Source organism: Hemicordylus capensis, chromosome 2, assembly GCF_027244095.1.
Source record: "Hemicordylus capensis ecotype Gifberg chromosome 2, rHemCap1.1.pri, whole genome shotgun sequence".
NCBI classification, from domain to species: Eukaryota; Metazoa; Chordata; class Lepidosauria; order Squamata; family Cordylidae; genus Hemicordylus; species Hemicordylus capensis.
In genome coordinates this window covers 144,810,814-144,825,097 of record NC_069658.1, presented here as the reverse complement: position 1 = coordinate 144,825,097, position 14,284 = coordinate 144,810,814, and the positions used below count along the sequence as shown (strand labels likewise).

At 40.8% G+C, this 14,284-nt stretch overlaps 1 protein-coding gene across 8 annotated transcripts in view; it reads left to right on the top strand.

The window, feature by feature from the left end:
- The window catches only part of RNF38 (ring finger protein 38), a 116,635-nt gene that overhangs the window by 80,620 nt on the left and 21,731 nt on the right, over positions 1-14,284 (top strand). For 7 of the 8 annotated variants that reach the window (XM_053297109.1, XM_053297108.1, XM_053297115.1 and 4 more), the window contains 2 exons: positions 8,932-9,125; positions 9,599-9,809. In XM_053297109.1, the coding sequence (XP_053153084.1) occupies positions 8,932-9,125; positions 9,599-9,809 (405 nt within the window). Of the gene's footprint in view, positions 1-3,293; positions 3,337-8,931; positions 9,126-9,598; positions 9,810-14,284 lie in introns of all 8 variants that reach the window. The other variant, XM_053297110.1, reaches the window with a different exon arrangement.

The window sequence follows — 14,284 nt, the reverse complement described above, 5'->3', positions numbered from 1 at the left end:
GAGACCCTGGTTTCCCAGGCTATGCAAGATGATGTTGGACTTCAAACACCTGCCACCACTGTTGCATCTCATGTCACAAGCAGGTGGCCGAGTGCCTCACCCAGATGTGCAATCACTGCATCTCACAGTATGGAAGATCCTGACTCTTTCCCATTAAAGCTAAGGGAAATTCTGCAGACAGCACGAAAGCCTGCAACAGTAAAGCCATACGTGCATAAATGGACAGGTTTTTATACCTTCACTTCACAGCAAGGCTTTGATGTTTCTTCATTGAGTGTTACTGATATTTGTACTTTTTTACATTTGAAATGTTCTGGTTTGGAGTTATCCTCATTGAAGGTTCATCTCACAGCTATAGTGGCTCATTCCCCTAAAACCATGCCTTCCTGGTTTCAGCATACAGTAGTAAAGCATTTCCTCAGGGGCCTTTCTCATGCTCTACCTGATGATCCAGTGGGGGGCCCCTCATGGGATTTAACTTTGGTCTTGGGTTGCCTTCTACACCTCCTCCCCCTTTGAACCATTGGCTAAGTTACTCAGTTACTCATTTGGAAGGTGGCTTTCCTGGTAGTCATTCCCTACTCCCGTAGGGTTGGAGATCTACGAGTGCTGCGTATAAGCACACCTTACTTGACTTTCCATGATGACAGGATGCTTCATCCAGACATTCCGTTTTTGCCTAAAATAGTCTAGGCCTTTCATAGGTCGCAGCCCCATACTCTGCCTGTATTCTTCAAAAATCCAAGCCTCTTGCAAGTGGTTATGATATCTGCCTAGGTAATTGCCCTGTCCCAGGGGCCAACCAGCTTTCAACAGAATCACTGTTCATAGTGACTGACACTCTGACTCCCGAACTGCATTTGTAACAAGGGACTTTGCTGCAGGGAACATGAGTGGAGCTCATGTGCAACTCCAGTCCTTCTACATGCGCACTGTTGCACAAATGATAAACACCCCTGTTCTGCACACACTCTGGAAGTGAACTGGAAGAAAGAGAAACATGTTGCTTTGGGTCAGCAATGTGTCTACTCCAGTGTTCTCTCTAGTTTTTTTTCATCTGTGTGCAGAATGAATTTTGTTCTGGGTGGCAGTATCAAAGCAGTGTGCGTGCACGTGCATTCAGAATGGGGCCTTCCTGATTCAACCTGAGCAGGATCTAAAATTAACTGCGCGGACATCAAAAAACGCCTTAGCGGGAACACTGGTCTTCTCTTCCAGATCACTTTCGGAGTGTAGGCATACTGTGGGGATGTTTCTGCCACTTGTACAACAGTGTGGATATAGAGGGATTGGGGGGAGTTGCATGTGAGTTTAAGTCTTGTCCTGACAGTCTCTCATTACACATGGATTTCAGAAGTCAGGATGTCAGCTAATGATAGGAAAAAGGAAATCGGAAATCCAACAGTCTACAGAGGAAGATCATCTTTATGGATCCTTCATTCCTGTGGAGCTCAGGAGTCCCAATACACCCTGCCCCTGCCACTTCTTCTTTTTTTTTTTTTTGAGTGAGTGAGTGAAAGAAAGAGCGAGAGAGAGTGTACATGTGCGCGCACTCTCATTTTGACACTCCTCAGCCCTGTCGATTTTAATGAACTTAGAGAGTGCCTTCTACATGATCCCCACCGCACATTAAGGTAATTTGAGGAGGTCCATCACCAGCTACTACCGGTATGTCTGGTAGCAACTCAATGGTGGGCCTTCTCTGTAGCTGCTCCTGGACTGTGGAATGCACTCCCTGTAGAAATCTGTAATCTGAATTCATTATTGGCCTTTAGGAGAGCCCTTAAGACCTATCTGTTTGGCCTGGTCTTCCAGAGTTTTAAAACTGTGTTAAGTGTTAAATGTGAGAGCTAGCGTGGTGTTGTTGCTAGAGTGCTGGACTAGGATCGGGGAGACCAGAGTTCAAATCCCCATTCAGCCATGATACTAGTTGGGTGACTCTGGGCCAGTCACTTCTCTCTCAGCCTAATCTACTTCACAGGGTTGTTGTGAGGAGAAACCTAAGTATGTAGTACACCGCTCTGGGCTCTTTGGAGGAAGAGCGGGATATAAAATTTAATAATAATAATTAATAATAATTAATAATAATTAATAATAATAAAAATGTTTTCATTGTTAATTGGCTTTATGTTGGTCTTATAGTTTTTGATTTTAATTAAACCACCCGGAGCTATTTTTGGAAGGGTGGTATAGAAATCAAATAAATAAATTGATTGATTTAAACATATGTTTAATTCTCCCATTGTAATTCATGGAACTTTAATCTGCTTAACTGTAGACAAACATGGGGCATGATCAACTAAATGTGGTGGCGTGCACTAACCTTATTACCTTATCTGATTGTAGGAAGAAAAGTCTCTAGTTTAATGTAATTATTTATGTACTTGACATAATCTCCCCCATACTGAAATATAGATTTTTCCTTTAGTGTACTTAAGCATTGTTAATAGTATGATACTTTTTTAGGACTTGGCTGTTTGGTAATATACTGTGCTCAGGCACAGTATAAATTAAAATACTAAATGGTATAGTGCTTTGCAACCCAGAGAGGGAGTGAGAGGGGAATTGTCATGGACATCAGGAAATGATTGAGTCCATGGTTCCTGTTTGAAGTATCATTGTGGTATGAGATTTAATTTTGGTTCAATTTGAATTTGTAAAAAAACAAAATACATGGTGAGATGTGGGCTGTTTCACATGTTTAATTTTTAAAGTGGGAAATTTTATGCAGTTTAGCTTGAGTACGCTACTTCAGATGAGAGCAGCTTGTGTGAAAGCACATGTTCCCTGATGCATGGTAGCTTTTCAGATTTCACATAGACCTCTGTTTTTCCTCACACGAGTTCCCTAAATAAGGCATTTAAAAGTTAGTGCTTTACTACCTCAAAAGTAAATATCTGAGGCTGCAATCCTAAGTATACTTTCTGGTCACAAGTCGTGCTGAATGTAATAGGACTTAACTTCCAAATAAAAATGCATAGGCTTGGGTTGTACTAAGTTTCTGCAACTTCACTGATATGTTAGGTAAAGCTTGAGAAAGTTACTTATATGAGATTTGATTACATAAGAAAACCTTGGCCTATCTCTTAGTGACTCAAACTTAAGTAGAGTTTTTGGATATCCAACTTTATTACTAAACTGCAGATACATTTATACTTACTACAGATCACTAATCTTACCACCTTAGAATAATCAATCAACATTAAAAGATGTAATTGCTTTAGTAAATATGAACATATTATAATCTTACAATTCTGAAAAGCATTTATTAGTATTATCTATATTACATTTAGATTTCCAGTAATCAACAAAGGAATGCCACTCAGTATAAAACAGGTAACGGAGTTTAAGCTGCATTTGTCTTGTGTGTAAAACATGATTTTAAAAATAATATTTTGATGTTCAGAACATAGTGACCTAAAACCATTCTAAGAGTTGGGCATGGGGAATACTTCTGTGTGCATGGAAGAAAGGGGAGATTTTTGGTGATCTTCTCCCCCCACCCCTGTAGCTGTCTGTACCTTCTGAAGATGTGCTCCTGGGGGTCCTGTAACCCTTGGGTGTACTTTCAGGAAGCCCAGGTAGCTGCAAAGGGAAGGAGAGGATCGCCAAAAATCACTCCTCCCCTCCAAGCACAACGCTTACTTTTGATGTAGGCCGATTCCTTTAATGGCAAGCATGAATGTTAAATTTTGACATTCATTTTTGTGGCTGAATTATGTGGCAAGGTAATGACTCCAAGTGGTGATGAGTACCATTTGGTGAAATCTGTGGCCAGGATGCAAAGAGGCTCACCAGAGAGACTTGCATTATCCCAGTGGCATTTCTGGCTTGGTTTTCCTTTGAACAGCTGACCCCCACCCCCCATGCTGTATCACAAACTGCTTTTGAAACTCCCCTCAAAAGCCCCCTTTTGGCCCATAAACGAGTTGTATAGTTCTTTAGATCATTTTTGTCTTTCCAAACCTCATAAGCTGTCCTTGTATTTGAAGTATGTCTCTTGAAGCTAAAATTATATGATTATAATTATATAATTGATTATAAATGTTATAATTACTTTTGAAAAGAGATTTTGCACTCAAGTTGCCATGGGTTTCAGGAATCCCTATATACTGCTCAACAACCGTGCTACTTGGACCAAAATGTCTTTCCTCTCTCAATTCCTCCTCCTTCCTAGCTTTCCAGACCTCAAAGCCATTTATTGCACTTTTAGTCATTATATGAAGCAGTTTTCACAAAACTAGTTCCTAAAAAAAAAGCTCGCAGGGGGAGAAAATTTTTGCACAGACTTTCCTAGTTCAGATACAGTCAAATGACCAGCATTCCCCCAGCTTTTAAAATTCAAATGCAGATATATATTATATAGGGCCTTTGACTAAGTGTTGGGCTGTCTAAATATTCTATTTTCAGCCGTTGATTTATATTTTCATCTAATGTGTGATTTTATGTTTGTCTGGCAGACTCTAGATAGTTGGAAAGGAGGAATTTTAGATTTAACAAAAACACACGTTTAGAATGTTGAGTCGCATTGTCGTACCAATCTGTTTTAGTTACTGCTCGCACTGTGGGAGCTGCAACTGTCTTGAATTCAGCTATCCGTATATAAAACTGGGATGCTATGTCACAGGGTTATTGTGTGTTCTACCACATGTCACAGGGTTATTGTGTGCTCTTCCCTGAAGTCTTTCCTGGGCCATAAGGCAGAGCCAGCGTGGTGTAGTGGCTAGAGTGTTGGACTAGGACCGGGGAGACCCGAGTTCAAATCCCCATTCAGCCATGATACTTGCTGGGTGACTCTGGGACAGTGACTTCTCTCTCAGCCTAACCTACTTCACAGGGTTGTTGTGAAAGAGAAACTCAAGTATGTAGTACACCGCTCCGGGCTCCTTGGAGGAAGAGCGGGATATACATGTAAAAATAAAAATAATGGATTTGTGTTTTCTGCTGTCACTTCACCACCACTGCCCTGTCCTCACTACTCTTTTATCAGTCTTGTCATTTTAAACTTTGTGCAGCCATGGTGCTCTGAATGGGACAGTCTCATTTCTCTGTTGGTGACACCACAAATCCTGCTGGTCACTTCCAGTTGTGGCATAACCAGTGTATTGTGGCATAACCCGTAGCTGAAATATCTGGTTGGAGTGAGGATTGTTGCCATCTTCTTTCCCCCTTTCTTTGGCCTTTTCTGCCATTTTGGAGCTGCTGTGAAGAAGAGACATCAGTCAAGGGCCATGCTTAAACCTGATAACCCAGGGCATGATGAAGCATTCTTCTCCCCCCCCCCCCCCGCCCCATTTAATTATTATCTGCTACCAGGTAACCTGGTATGGTGGCCATTTTGGGTTAAATATTAGAGCTTAATAAACATTAGGGTTAATAAGAATATTATTATATCAGGGTTAATAAGAATGTATCAGAGAAAGGAAAATGATCTGCCTCCGATTTTAGAGATATGTTTGTGCTACAAATCAAATACAGTTGTGAATAGAAAGACTATTTCACACCCCCACTCTGTTGTTTACATTCTCAAACTGATTTGGGATGAGAATGTATTATAGATAAACCCACAGCAGAATTCCACTTGTACATTTGTCTGTTTCCCTTTAAATTATCCTTGCCCCAAGTTGCTTTTTGAACTTCAAGCTTAGAAAGATTTTGAACATGTAGAAATGGCAAAACTACTGTGACATGTACTATGAATATTAGGTTTACGTAGAAAAACACATAAGTAAGATAACTAAAAAGAAGCACAAGTTAGATACCAGCAACAGCCACTGGGGGGATGCTGGGCTGGGATTAGATAGGGACATTTGCTCTCCCCCTGCTAAATGTAAGAGAGCCACCACTTTAGGTGTCTCTTTGTTCAAGTAGCAGGGGTAAAACACAATGTGTGCACGTACATGCACACACACACACCCCTCTGCTCCTTGGGTCAGCATCAGTCTTGTATTGGCTGACTTAAAGCTCATTCATCTCATGTGCCTCTTCAGAACTAAATTCTTCTGGATCCTGGGACCAAATGCACTTCTAACATGCAAGTAATAAGTTGTTGGTTCAAGTTCTGTATTCCTATATATTTAGGCACTTTGAATTTGGAACCTGTTGGTGGGGGGTGTCAAGTATTGTAAGTGCATAGATGCCTTTTCTTAATCTTTGAGCAAAAATACTGTTTGAAGGAGCAGTTCAGTTTTGACATCTGTACAGAGCTAGAAAATGCTTGGGCATCCAGGAACTTGAAATATTATTTGAGTTCTGTCAGAGACATTTTTTCTCAGAAGCAATAGCACAAGAGTGGCCAACCTGAGGCTCTCCAGCTATTTTTAGACTTTGATTGATTAAGTGCCGTCAAGTCAGTGTCGACTCTTGGCGACCACATAGATTCTCAAAGTCCAGCTTTCACATCCATAGACTGTCACTAGAAAAACCATGGTCTGAGTGATTCTAATCTTTGTAGGTATAGACACGTAACAGCATCTAAATATCCTTTCCAGTGCCTTCACTGCAACCCTACCAAGTGCTAATCGGCGACTTTACTGTTGATGGTCGATCCTAAAAGGCAGAAGCTATCCACCATTTCAGTGTCTTCATTATCAATTCTGAGGCTGGTTGCTGTACCCATTGCCATTAGTTTAGTCGTCTTGACATTTAGTCATAGTCCAATTTTTTCACTGTGCTCCTTGACTTTCATTACTAGAGCTTGCAGATCATCCACATTATCAGCTCTCAGAGTGGTGTCATCAGCGTAGCACAGGCTATTGATGTTTCTTCCTCCAACTTTTAAAACCACACTCTTTTTTTCTCCAGTCCAGCTTCTCTCAGTATATATTCAGCATATAAATTGAATAAAGAGGGAGAAAGTATACAGCCTTGTCTTACTCCTTTGCCAATCTGGAACCAGTCTGTTTCACCTTGTTTTGTCTGGACTGTGGCTTCCTGTCCTGTGTACTGGTTTCTCATGAGAACAGTGAGATGTTCTGGGACGCCCATTTTCCTAAGGATATTCCACAATTTGACATGGTCGACTCACTCAAAGGCTTTTTTGTAGTCAATAAAGCACATATAGACTACTTTTAGGTATTCTTTGGGTTTCTCAATTATCCAGCGTGCATCGGCAATGATGTCTCTTGTTCCTCAGCCTTTTCTGAAACCAGCTTGAACATCCAGCATTTCCCTTTCCACGTAGGGCTCTAATCTGCGATGGATGATCCTGAGCATTATTTTGCTAGCATGTAAAATTAAGGATATTGTGTGATGGTTTTTGCAATCTGTACAGTCTCCTTTCTTTTGTATGAACACGTAGACTAATCCCTGCCAATCTGTTGGCCACTGTTGTTCTCCAAATTTGCTGGAATAATTTGGTTAGTCTTGACTGATTCTTCTTCTGTCACCTGCCATATTTCTGAAGCTATTCCATCAATTCCAGTAGCCTTCCAACTTGGTAATGACTGGAGTGCTGATCTAACTTCATTTTCCCATACTAGAGGTTCTTGCAAGTAGAGAATATCTTCTAGAATATCTTGGATGTTGATGTCCCTGCGGTACAAGTAGTCAGTATACTCCTTCCTTCTCTGTTTGATCTTCTCTGAATCGGTCACTATCTGTCCTTTTTTATCTCTTAACATACCATTTGGAGGTTGGAACCTCCTCCTGAGTTCAGAGATAGTTTGGAAAACTTGCCTTGTTTTTCCATTTCTGTTTCCATACTCAAGGTCTTTACATATGTCATTGTAGTGATGCTCCTTGTCTCTTCTAACAGCTTTCTGAAATTCCCTGTTAAGTTCGTTCCTGAGGTCTTTATCTTTCTTGACTTTGGCTTCTTTCCTCTTCTTGGCAATTTCCACCATCTGTTCTGTCATCCATTTTGCTTTCTTCTGTTTCTTGGTCTTTGGCAGTACTTCCCAGCATACTTCGCTCATTCCTCCCAGGAACACCCCACCCGCCACAATGAGGCAGCATAGCAGGACTGGGGCGGTGTGTGTGTGGGGGGGGTGATATTAGACTACAATTCCCATAAATTGTGACTGGGGGTCATGGGAGTTGTAAGTGTAGTTGATGTAGGGTGGCTTTCTGTGAATGAAATGGAATGGGAGAACCCAGAACCTCAGCAAAGCCAATGGAGGGGCCTGGTTCTCTTCTCTTCCCCTCTGCTGCAGCTAGGGAGTTTTTCTTCCTCTCCCAATTTTTATCCATATCCTATTCACCTCTTCTTTTAAAAGCTAATGCTGCTGCTAAATGTGATCCCATCATAGATCAGGGCACAGCCCACTTGTGACACTTAGCCCAACAGTTGAAGACAAACAAGATATGATCAGTGTTCCCTTTAAGATTTGTGTGCACTCACATGGTTTTTGATGTGAGCTCAGTCAATTTTAGATTCTGCTCAGGTTGAACCAGGAATGTCCCACTCCATATGCATGTGTGCACACACTGCCTTGATACTGCCGCCCAGGAAAAAAAACTTGTTCCGCACACAGATGAAAAAAAATAGAACTCTGCATATGACCAGTTATAGCAACATTCCAGGTCATCATTGTCTATAAGAAAATACTTAGCATTTGTAAAGTGCTTCTTTTTAAAGGTTGCATTGGTTTTCTAGGGACCACTTCTTACAGATAAAAGAAACTCTGTTTAGTTGCATACTTTTCAAATACTCTGTGTTTACCAACTTCTTTTATCCCAAGGCACAGGCACATCTATATATATATATATATATATATATATATATATAGGGAGGGAGGGATTGTAGGAGACCAACTCATAGGACAGATGAATAATGAACTCCCATCTATTACTGTTGTAATGAAATAACTAGACAGTTAATTTCTAGTGGTGCTTCTTGGAAAACATGTATTGCCTAGCTCACATTCTTAATAGGTGCTGATCTGGAATACCTATCACTTGTGGATTGATTTGTGTATTACATCAATACAGAGTGAAGACAGCCCAAGTCCCAAGAGACAGCGCCTTTCTCATTCAGTCTTTGACTACGCAGCAGCATCACCAGCCCCATCACCGCCAATGCGACCATGGGAGATGACATCAAATAGGCAGCCTCCTTCAGCTCGAGCAAGCCAACATCACTTCTCAGGGGAAAGATGCAACACACCTGCACGCAACAGGAGGAGGCAAGGATTTGAGCATGGTTTATTTGAGCAAGTCTTCCTGAGTGGAGGATTGCAGCTCTATATCTGTTAAGCTAGGAATTTTAAAAACTGCTTCTGAGGTGACAAATTAATTATTAAGAGTTAATTAAATAGGTGTTTGGAAGGCTGTGGTGTGGTTACTCCTGTTACACGTTACTATGGGTGCTGCTTGAGGAATCTGCTAGAAACATTGCATCTTGTACTGCTGTTGATGCATTTGGGGTACCGTGTGCTATCCTTTTGCAGAGAGCATCTATTGAACAACTTCCATTTAGTGCTTGTAACCTTTTCACTCTGCTTTTGACTAACCAGAGTTAGAGATCTACTTTTTAAAAAATATATATATTATTCCATCTTTCTCCAAGGAGCTCAGGATGGGATGAATGAAGTGCTTCCTCTCCTCCCCACTTCACACTGTATGTGAATAAAACCTTTTTCTATATTATTATTTCCAGCCCTCCTGTCAGACGGCAGAGAGCAAGACGAGATAGATTGTCTAGACATAATTCCATTAGTCAAGATGAAAACTACCATCTTCCCTATGGACAGCAACAAGCAATAGAAGAACCCCGAGCCTTCCACCCTCCGAATGTATCTCCCCGTATGTTGCACCCAGCTGCTCATCCGCCACAGCAGAATGCAGTGATGGTTGACATTCATGAACAGGTATGAGAAACAAGGCAGACATAGAACTGTGTTGTATGTCTCAGTGACTAGCTTGAAGCACTCTTTTTTTCTGATTTAAAATTAGGAAGCATGCTTTACTCTTGCACCTAAAATGTGTAAATTTACTAAAATTTTGTTCTAGAATGAGTAAGAGTAAGAACCGCTCGGCTATTCTCGGAGAAGCCACCCCCTATGTCTCTGTGCAAGTCACTATTCTGGGTGCATACCTCAGTGAGGACAAGTAACTCTACTGTCCCTCTGGACTGAAATAATGGAATGATCCAGTCACATTGGTTGCACAGATGAGGCAGAATTGGACACCCAAAGGAGGTGGATTGGAAAGAGGCAAGGCCAGAGCAGTGGAGCATCATGGGTTGCTGTGCTTCATGCCTCCTGTGAATGGTACTTTAGGCCCAAATTCTTCTCATAGCATACTAGGGTCGAGAGGACACAGTATTTCTAAAGTTTAAGATAAATCATGACACTTATTGCTTGTTCTTTCAATATGTTAAATGTGACAGGTATATTAATGATTCAAATTTAAATATAATATAACATAACATAACATAATATAAGGTGGGGGGGGGGCAGCTAGGAATTAATTTAGCCCAAATCCTACTAGTTCACAAGTCAGCCCAACATGAGGCTTTCAGATTTTAGAAACAGAAGTTTGGCTTTTGGTTTGCAGGTTTAGCAATTATATGGTTTGGTGTTCTGTGTGGTGCCGCCAATCCTGATATTTGACTGCTAAATGTGCTCAGAGTAGAATGCTTGTAAACTGTGTGGACGCTGAGGAAGGTGCATTGTATTATACATCACGTATTGATGGGCTGCATTACCATGAGGCAGATTTATACTGCTGTGGGACTGCAGTGGCCACTTAGTTTTTCAGATGCAATTCAGAGTGATTACTTAATGTATGTATTAGCAGTGTGTCCCCTAGATATTTATTTATTTATTTAATGCATTTTTATACCACCCTAACCCAAGGTCTCAGGTGATACTTAAGAGATCACCACCCTTACAGTGTTCTTCACAGTCCCTCTTTATTAAGGGTATAACATGTTGGATACAAAGACTGGAGTAAGAACTTACAGAAAGCTATTTTGTAAGTTTAAAGTAGTCCCATCTCTGAATATTCAAGAGTAGCATCCAGACACTTCTTGTAAGGACTTAGAATTTGATTTTTTGGGTCGTTGCAGTTAAATTGAAATCTATTATACTTAAATATTATTATTATTATTATTATTATTATTATTATTATTATTATTATTATTATTATTATTTCTTGTTTACACAGTCAGACAGGTGTTATTGACTGGTTTGTTTTATCCAGACATCGAGTCCTTCCCAAGGACCTGGGATGCCAGAATTTTATTGTCAATGGTTATAGATATCATCGCAGAATATAGGCTGTTCCCAGTAAAGCTGCTTTTTGCAATTGGCTGATGGTGATTTCTGTGGCCCCTATGGTGTTGAGGTGCTCTTCAAGGTCTTTTGGAACTGCACCCAGGGCGCCAATTACCACTGGGAGTATTTGGGTCTTTTTCTGTCACAGCCTTTCAATTTCAATTTGTAGATCTTTGTATTTGGTGATTTTTTTCTATTTCTTTTTCTTCTATTCTGCTATCCCCTGGTATTGCTATGTTGATTATTTTGACTTGTTTTTCTTTCTTCTTGACTACAGTGATATCTGGTGTATTGTGTGGCAGATGTTTGTCTGTTTGTAGTCGGAAGTCCCATAATATTTTTACATCTTCATTTTCTTCAACTTTTTCAATTTTATGGTCCACCAATGTTTGGCTACAGGTAGCTTGTATTTTTTGCAGATGTTCCAGTGTATCATCCCTGCTACCTTGTCATGCCTTTGTTTGTAGTCAGTCTGTGCGTTCTTTTTACAACAGCTGATTAGGTGGTCCACTGTTTCATCTGCTTCTTTACAAAGGCGGCACTTGCTGTTTGTTGTGGATTTTTCGACTTTGGCTCTTATTGCATTTGTTCTTAGTGCCTGTTCTTGTGCAGCCAGTATTCAACCCTCTGTTTCTTTCTTCAAGTAACCATTTTTAAGCCATTGCCAGGTCTTGGTGATGTCTGATTTTCCACTTATATTGTGCAAATATTGACCATGGAGTCACCATATTTCCATATTTCCAGGACTTCTCTAATTCTCCTTGACTCTAGGTGGTATTTTTGGATCAGATACTGTTTGGTGTGTTCATTCTTCAACTTCTTGTCTTTCATATCTTTCAATTTACTAGCATCTGATCTAAGCCTGGAGATTTTATTTTCTAATCTAATCTTCCATTTAGGTGATGTACTGCTTTCTTGTTTTACATATCCACTGATCTTATATCCGAGCTCTTGTGGTGGTGTTATTGTTGCTGCACTGTACATTAGTTGGTTTGTTTCTTGTAAATTATTGGTTGTTATTTCTGCAAGTGCAGCATTGACATCTTTTAATGCCTGAGCGAGTTGTTTTTTGGCAACTGTTTTTAGAGCTGGAAGTCAAACCCTGGTGGTTGTTTGGTTCATGTGCTCAGTTATTTTTTGCTTTAGTTCTTGTTGCTTTTCTGTTAAACGGCATTCGGGTTTTTGAGGTGAAGGCAAAGGGGCAGTTGCCTGGTTTTGATTTTGGAACAGTTCAGTAACAGTGGCATCCTCAATTTCCAACAGCTCCTCCACCTGTGCCTGAGCAACTTCTTCAGTTGGTGGTAATTCTTCTTCCATATCTTGAGCCTGTGTTGCTCTTTGCAGTTCTTCCAGCTCAACTCCTGTGAATACTTTATTTCTTATTATGTATCTTCTCTGGTCTGCTAGCCTTTGTTCTGTTATTTCTGTATCTGGATGCTTCTCTTTCCAAATTTGGTACATTCTTTTAAAATAACCTCTTCTAGTTGGACTAGACTTGTAATAGCAGATCATTATTTCCTTGTTGGCATTTTTCGTATATTTTTTTCCGGTTAAGCGACGTTTCTTCCAGTAACCTTGCAGTCTCCAGCCCTGGTTGCTTAACTGAAGATCCTGAGTCCTGTTGCCCACTTGCCACCAGATGTCCAGGGACTATAGCACCTGGCGCGGTCCTTGCTGACCCGGGCAATGACCGATCCAGTATAGATTTATTAAAGTTACGTCTCACCATATTGTTGATGGGAGAGGCACTCCTTGTCTGGCTCCTCTGGTGAGACCTGTCCAGTATGGTTGGACCTCTGGCATAGCTCTCACCTTCCTCAGAGCACACAAGCCCCACAACCACGCCAAGGTAGTGCCTCACTGGGGGTATTATTATTATTATTATTATTATTATTATTATTACATTTATATTCCGCTTTTCCTCCAAGGAGCCCAGAGTGGTGTACTACATACTTGAGTTTCTCTTTCACAACAACCCTGTGAAGTAGGTTAGGCTGAGAGAGAAGTGACTGGCCCAGAGTCACCCAGCTAGTTTCATGGCTGAATGGGGATTTGAACTTGGTTCTCCCCGGTCCTAGTCCAGCACTCTAACCACTACACCACGCACACATTATTATATTTTGTTAATACATTGTCATTGAGCCTGGGTATCTAGTAGACAAGATACATAGACAAATAAAAATGAACAATGCTTACACCATGGAATCTATTACCAACCGGGCTACTCTGGGTAGGGGAGGGTAGAATCATGCTCTTGGGTTTCAAAATGAATTTACACATAGGAGTCTTGGCAAGGAAGCTGAATCAGGATAAATCTAGGGCCAGTGAGTGGGTCAGCTTTGGTGATCAAAATAACTTGTGAGATCCTGCCTCAGTACAAAGGTTTGAATGTCATGAAAATCTGCCTCACAGTCTCTTTTGGGACCAGAGAAGGAGAGGGTGTTGGCCTCATTAAGAGCATTCATTTCCTACTCGTCTTCTCCCTTCCTCCTTGCAGACTGCCCTGTTGTTGTCCAGCCGAGAAATTCAATAAAGTGTTTACATGGAGTCCAAGTTAGGTTTTTCAATCTCTGAAATTTGTTCAGGACAAACACCTTATTGCTTGTCATAATACCATGACAGGTTTGGAGTATTGGGCTTGCTCTTATTTTAAAAAGCACAATTGCAAGAATAGCTTGGTAGTGGTGTATGGTTGATGTTTTACCCAACCCCCCCCCCCAAAAAAACCAAAACAAAACAAAACCCACCTTGAATTTTAAAAGCAGATTTTTATTTGAGAAGACTTAGGAGTCCAGTCCCACAGAGTAACTTAACATAACACCCTGGTGGATTGCATGGAATCATTTCCTTCCTGCAGGAAAAGCAGTGGGTTTGAGAAGGTCTTGGGAAACTGAGATGTGGCACTGTGTACAGGTAACCTGAAACCTATTCTAATATGTATTAACATGCTGCTTCCTCTGAATCCTGTTCAGAGATGCCTCCAGTTGAAACATAGCCAGCAGGAGAAATTTGGCGCTATAGCATAATTGGCAGAAGGAGAAAATTGGAGAGCTGCTGCTAATTGG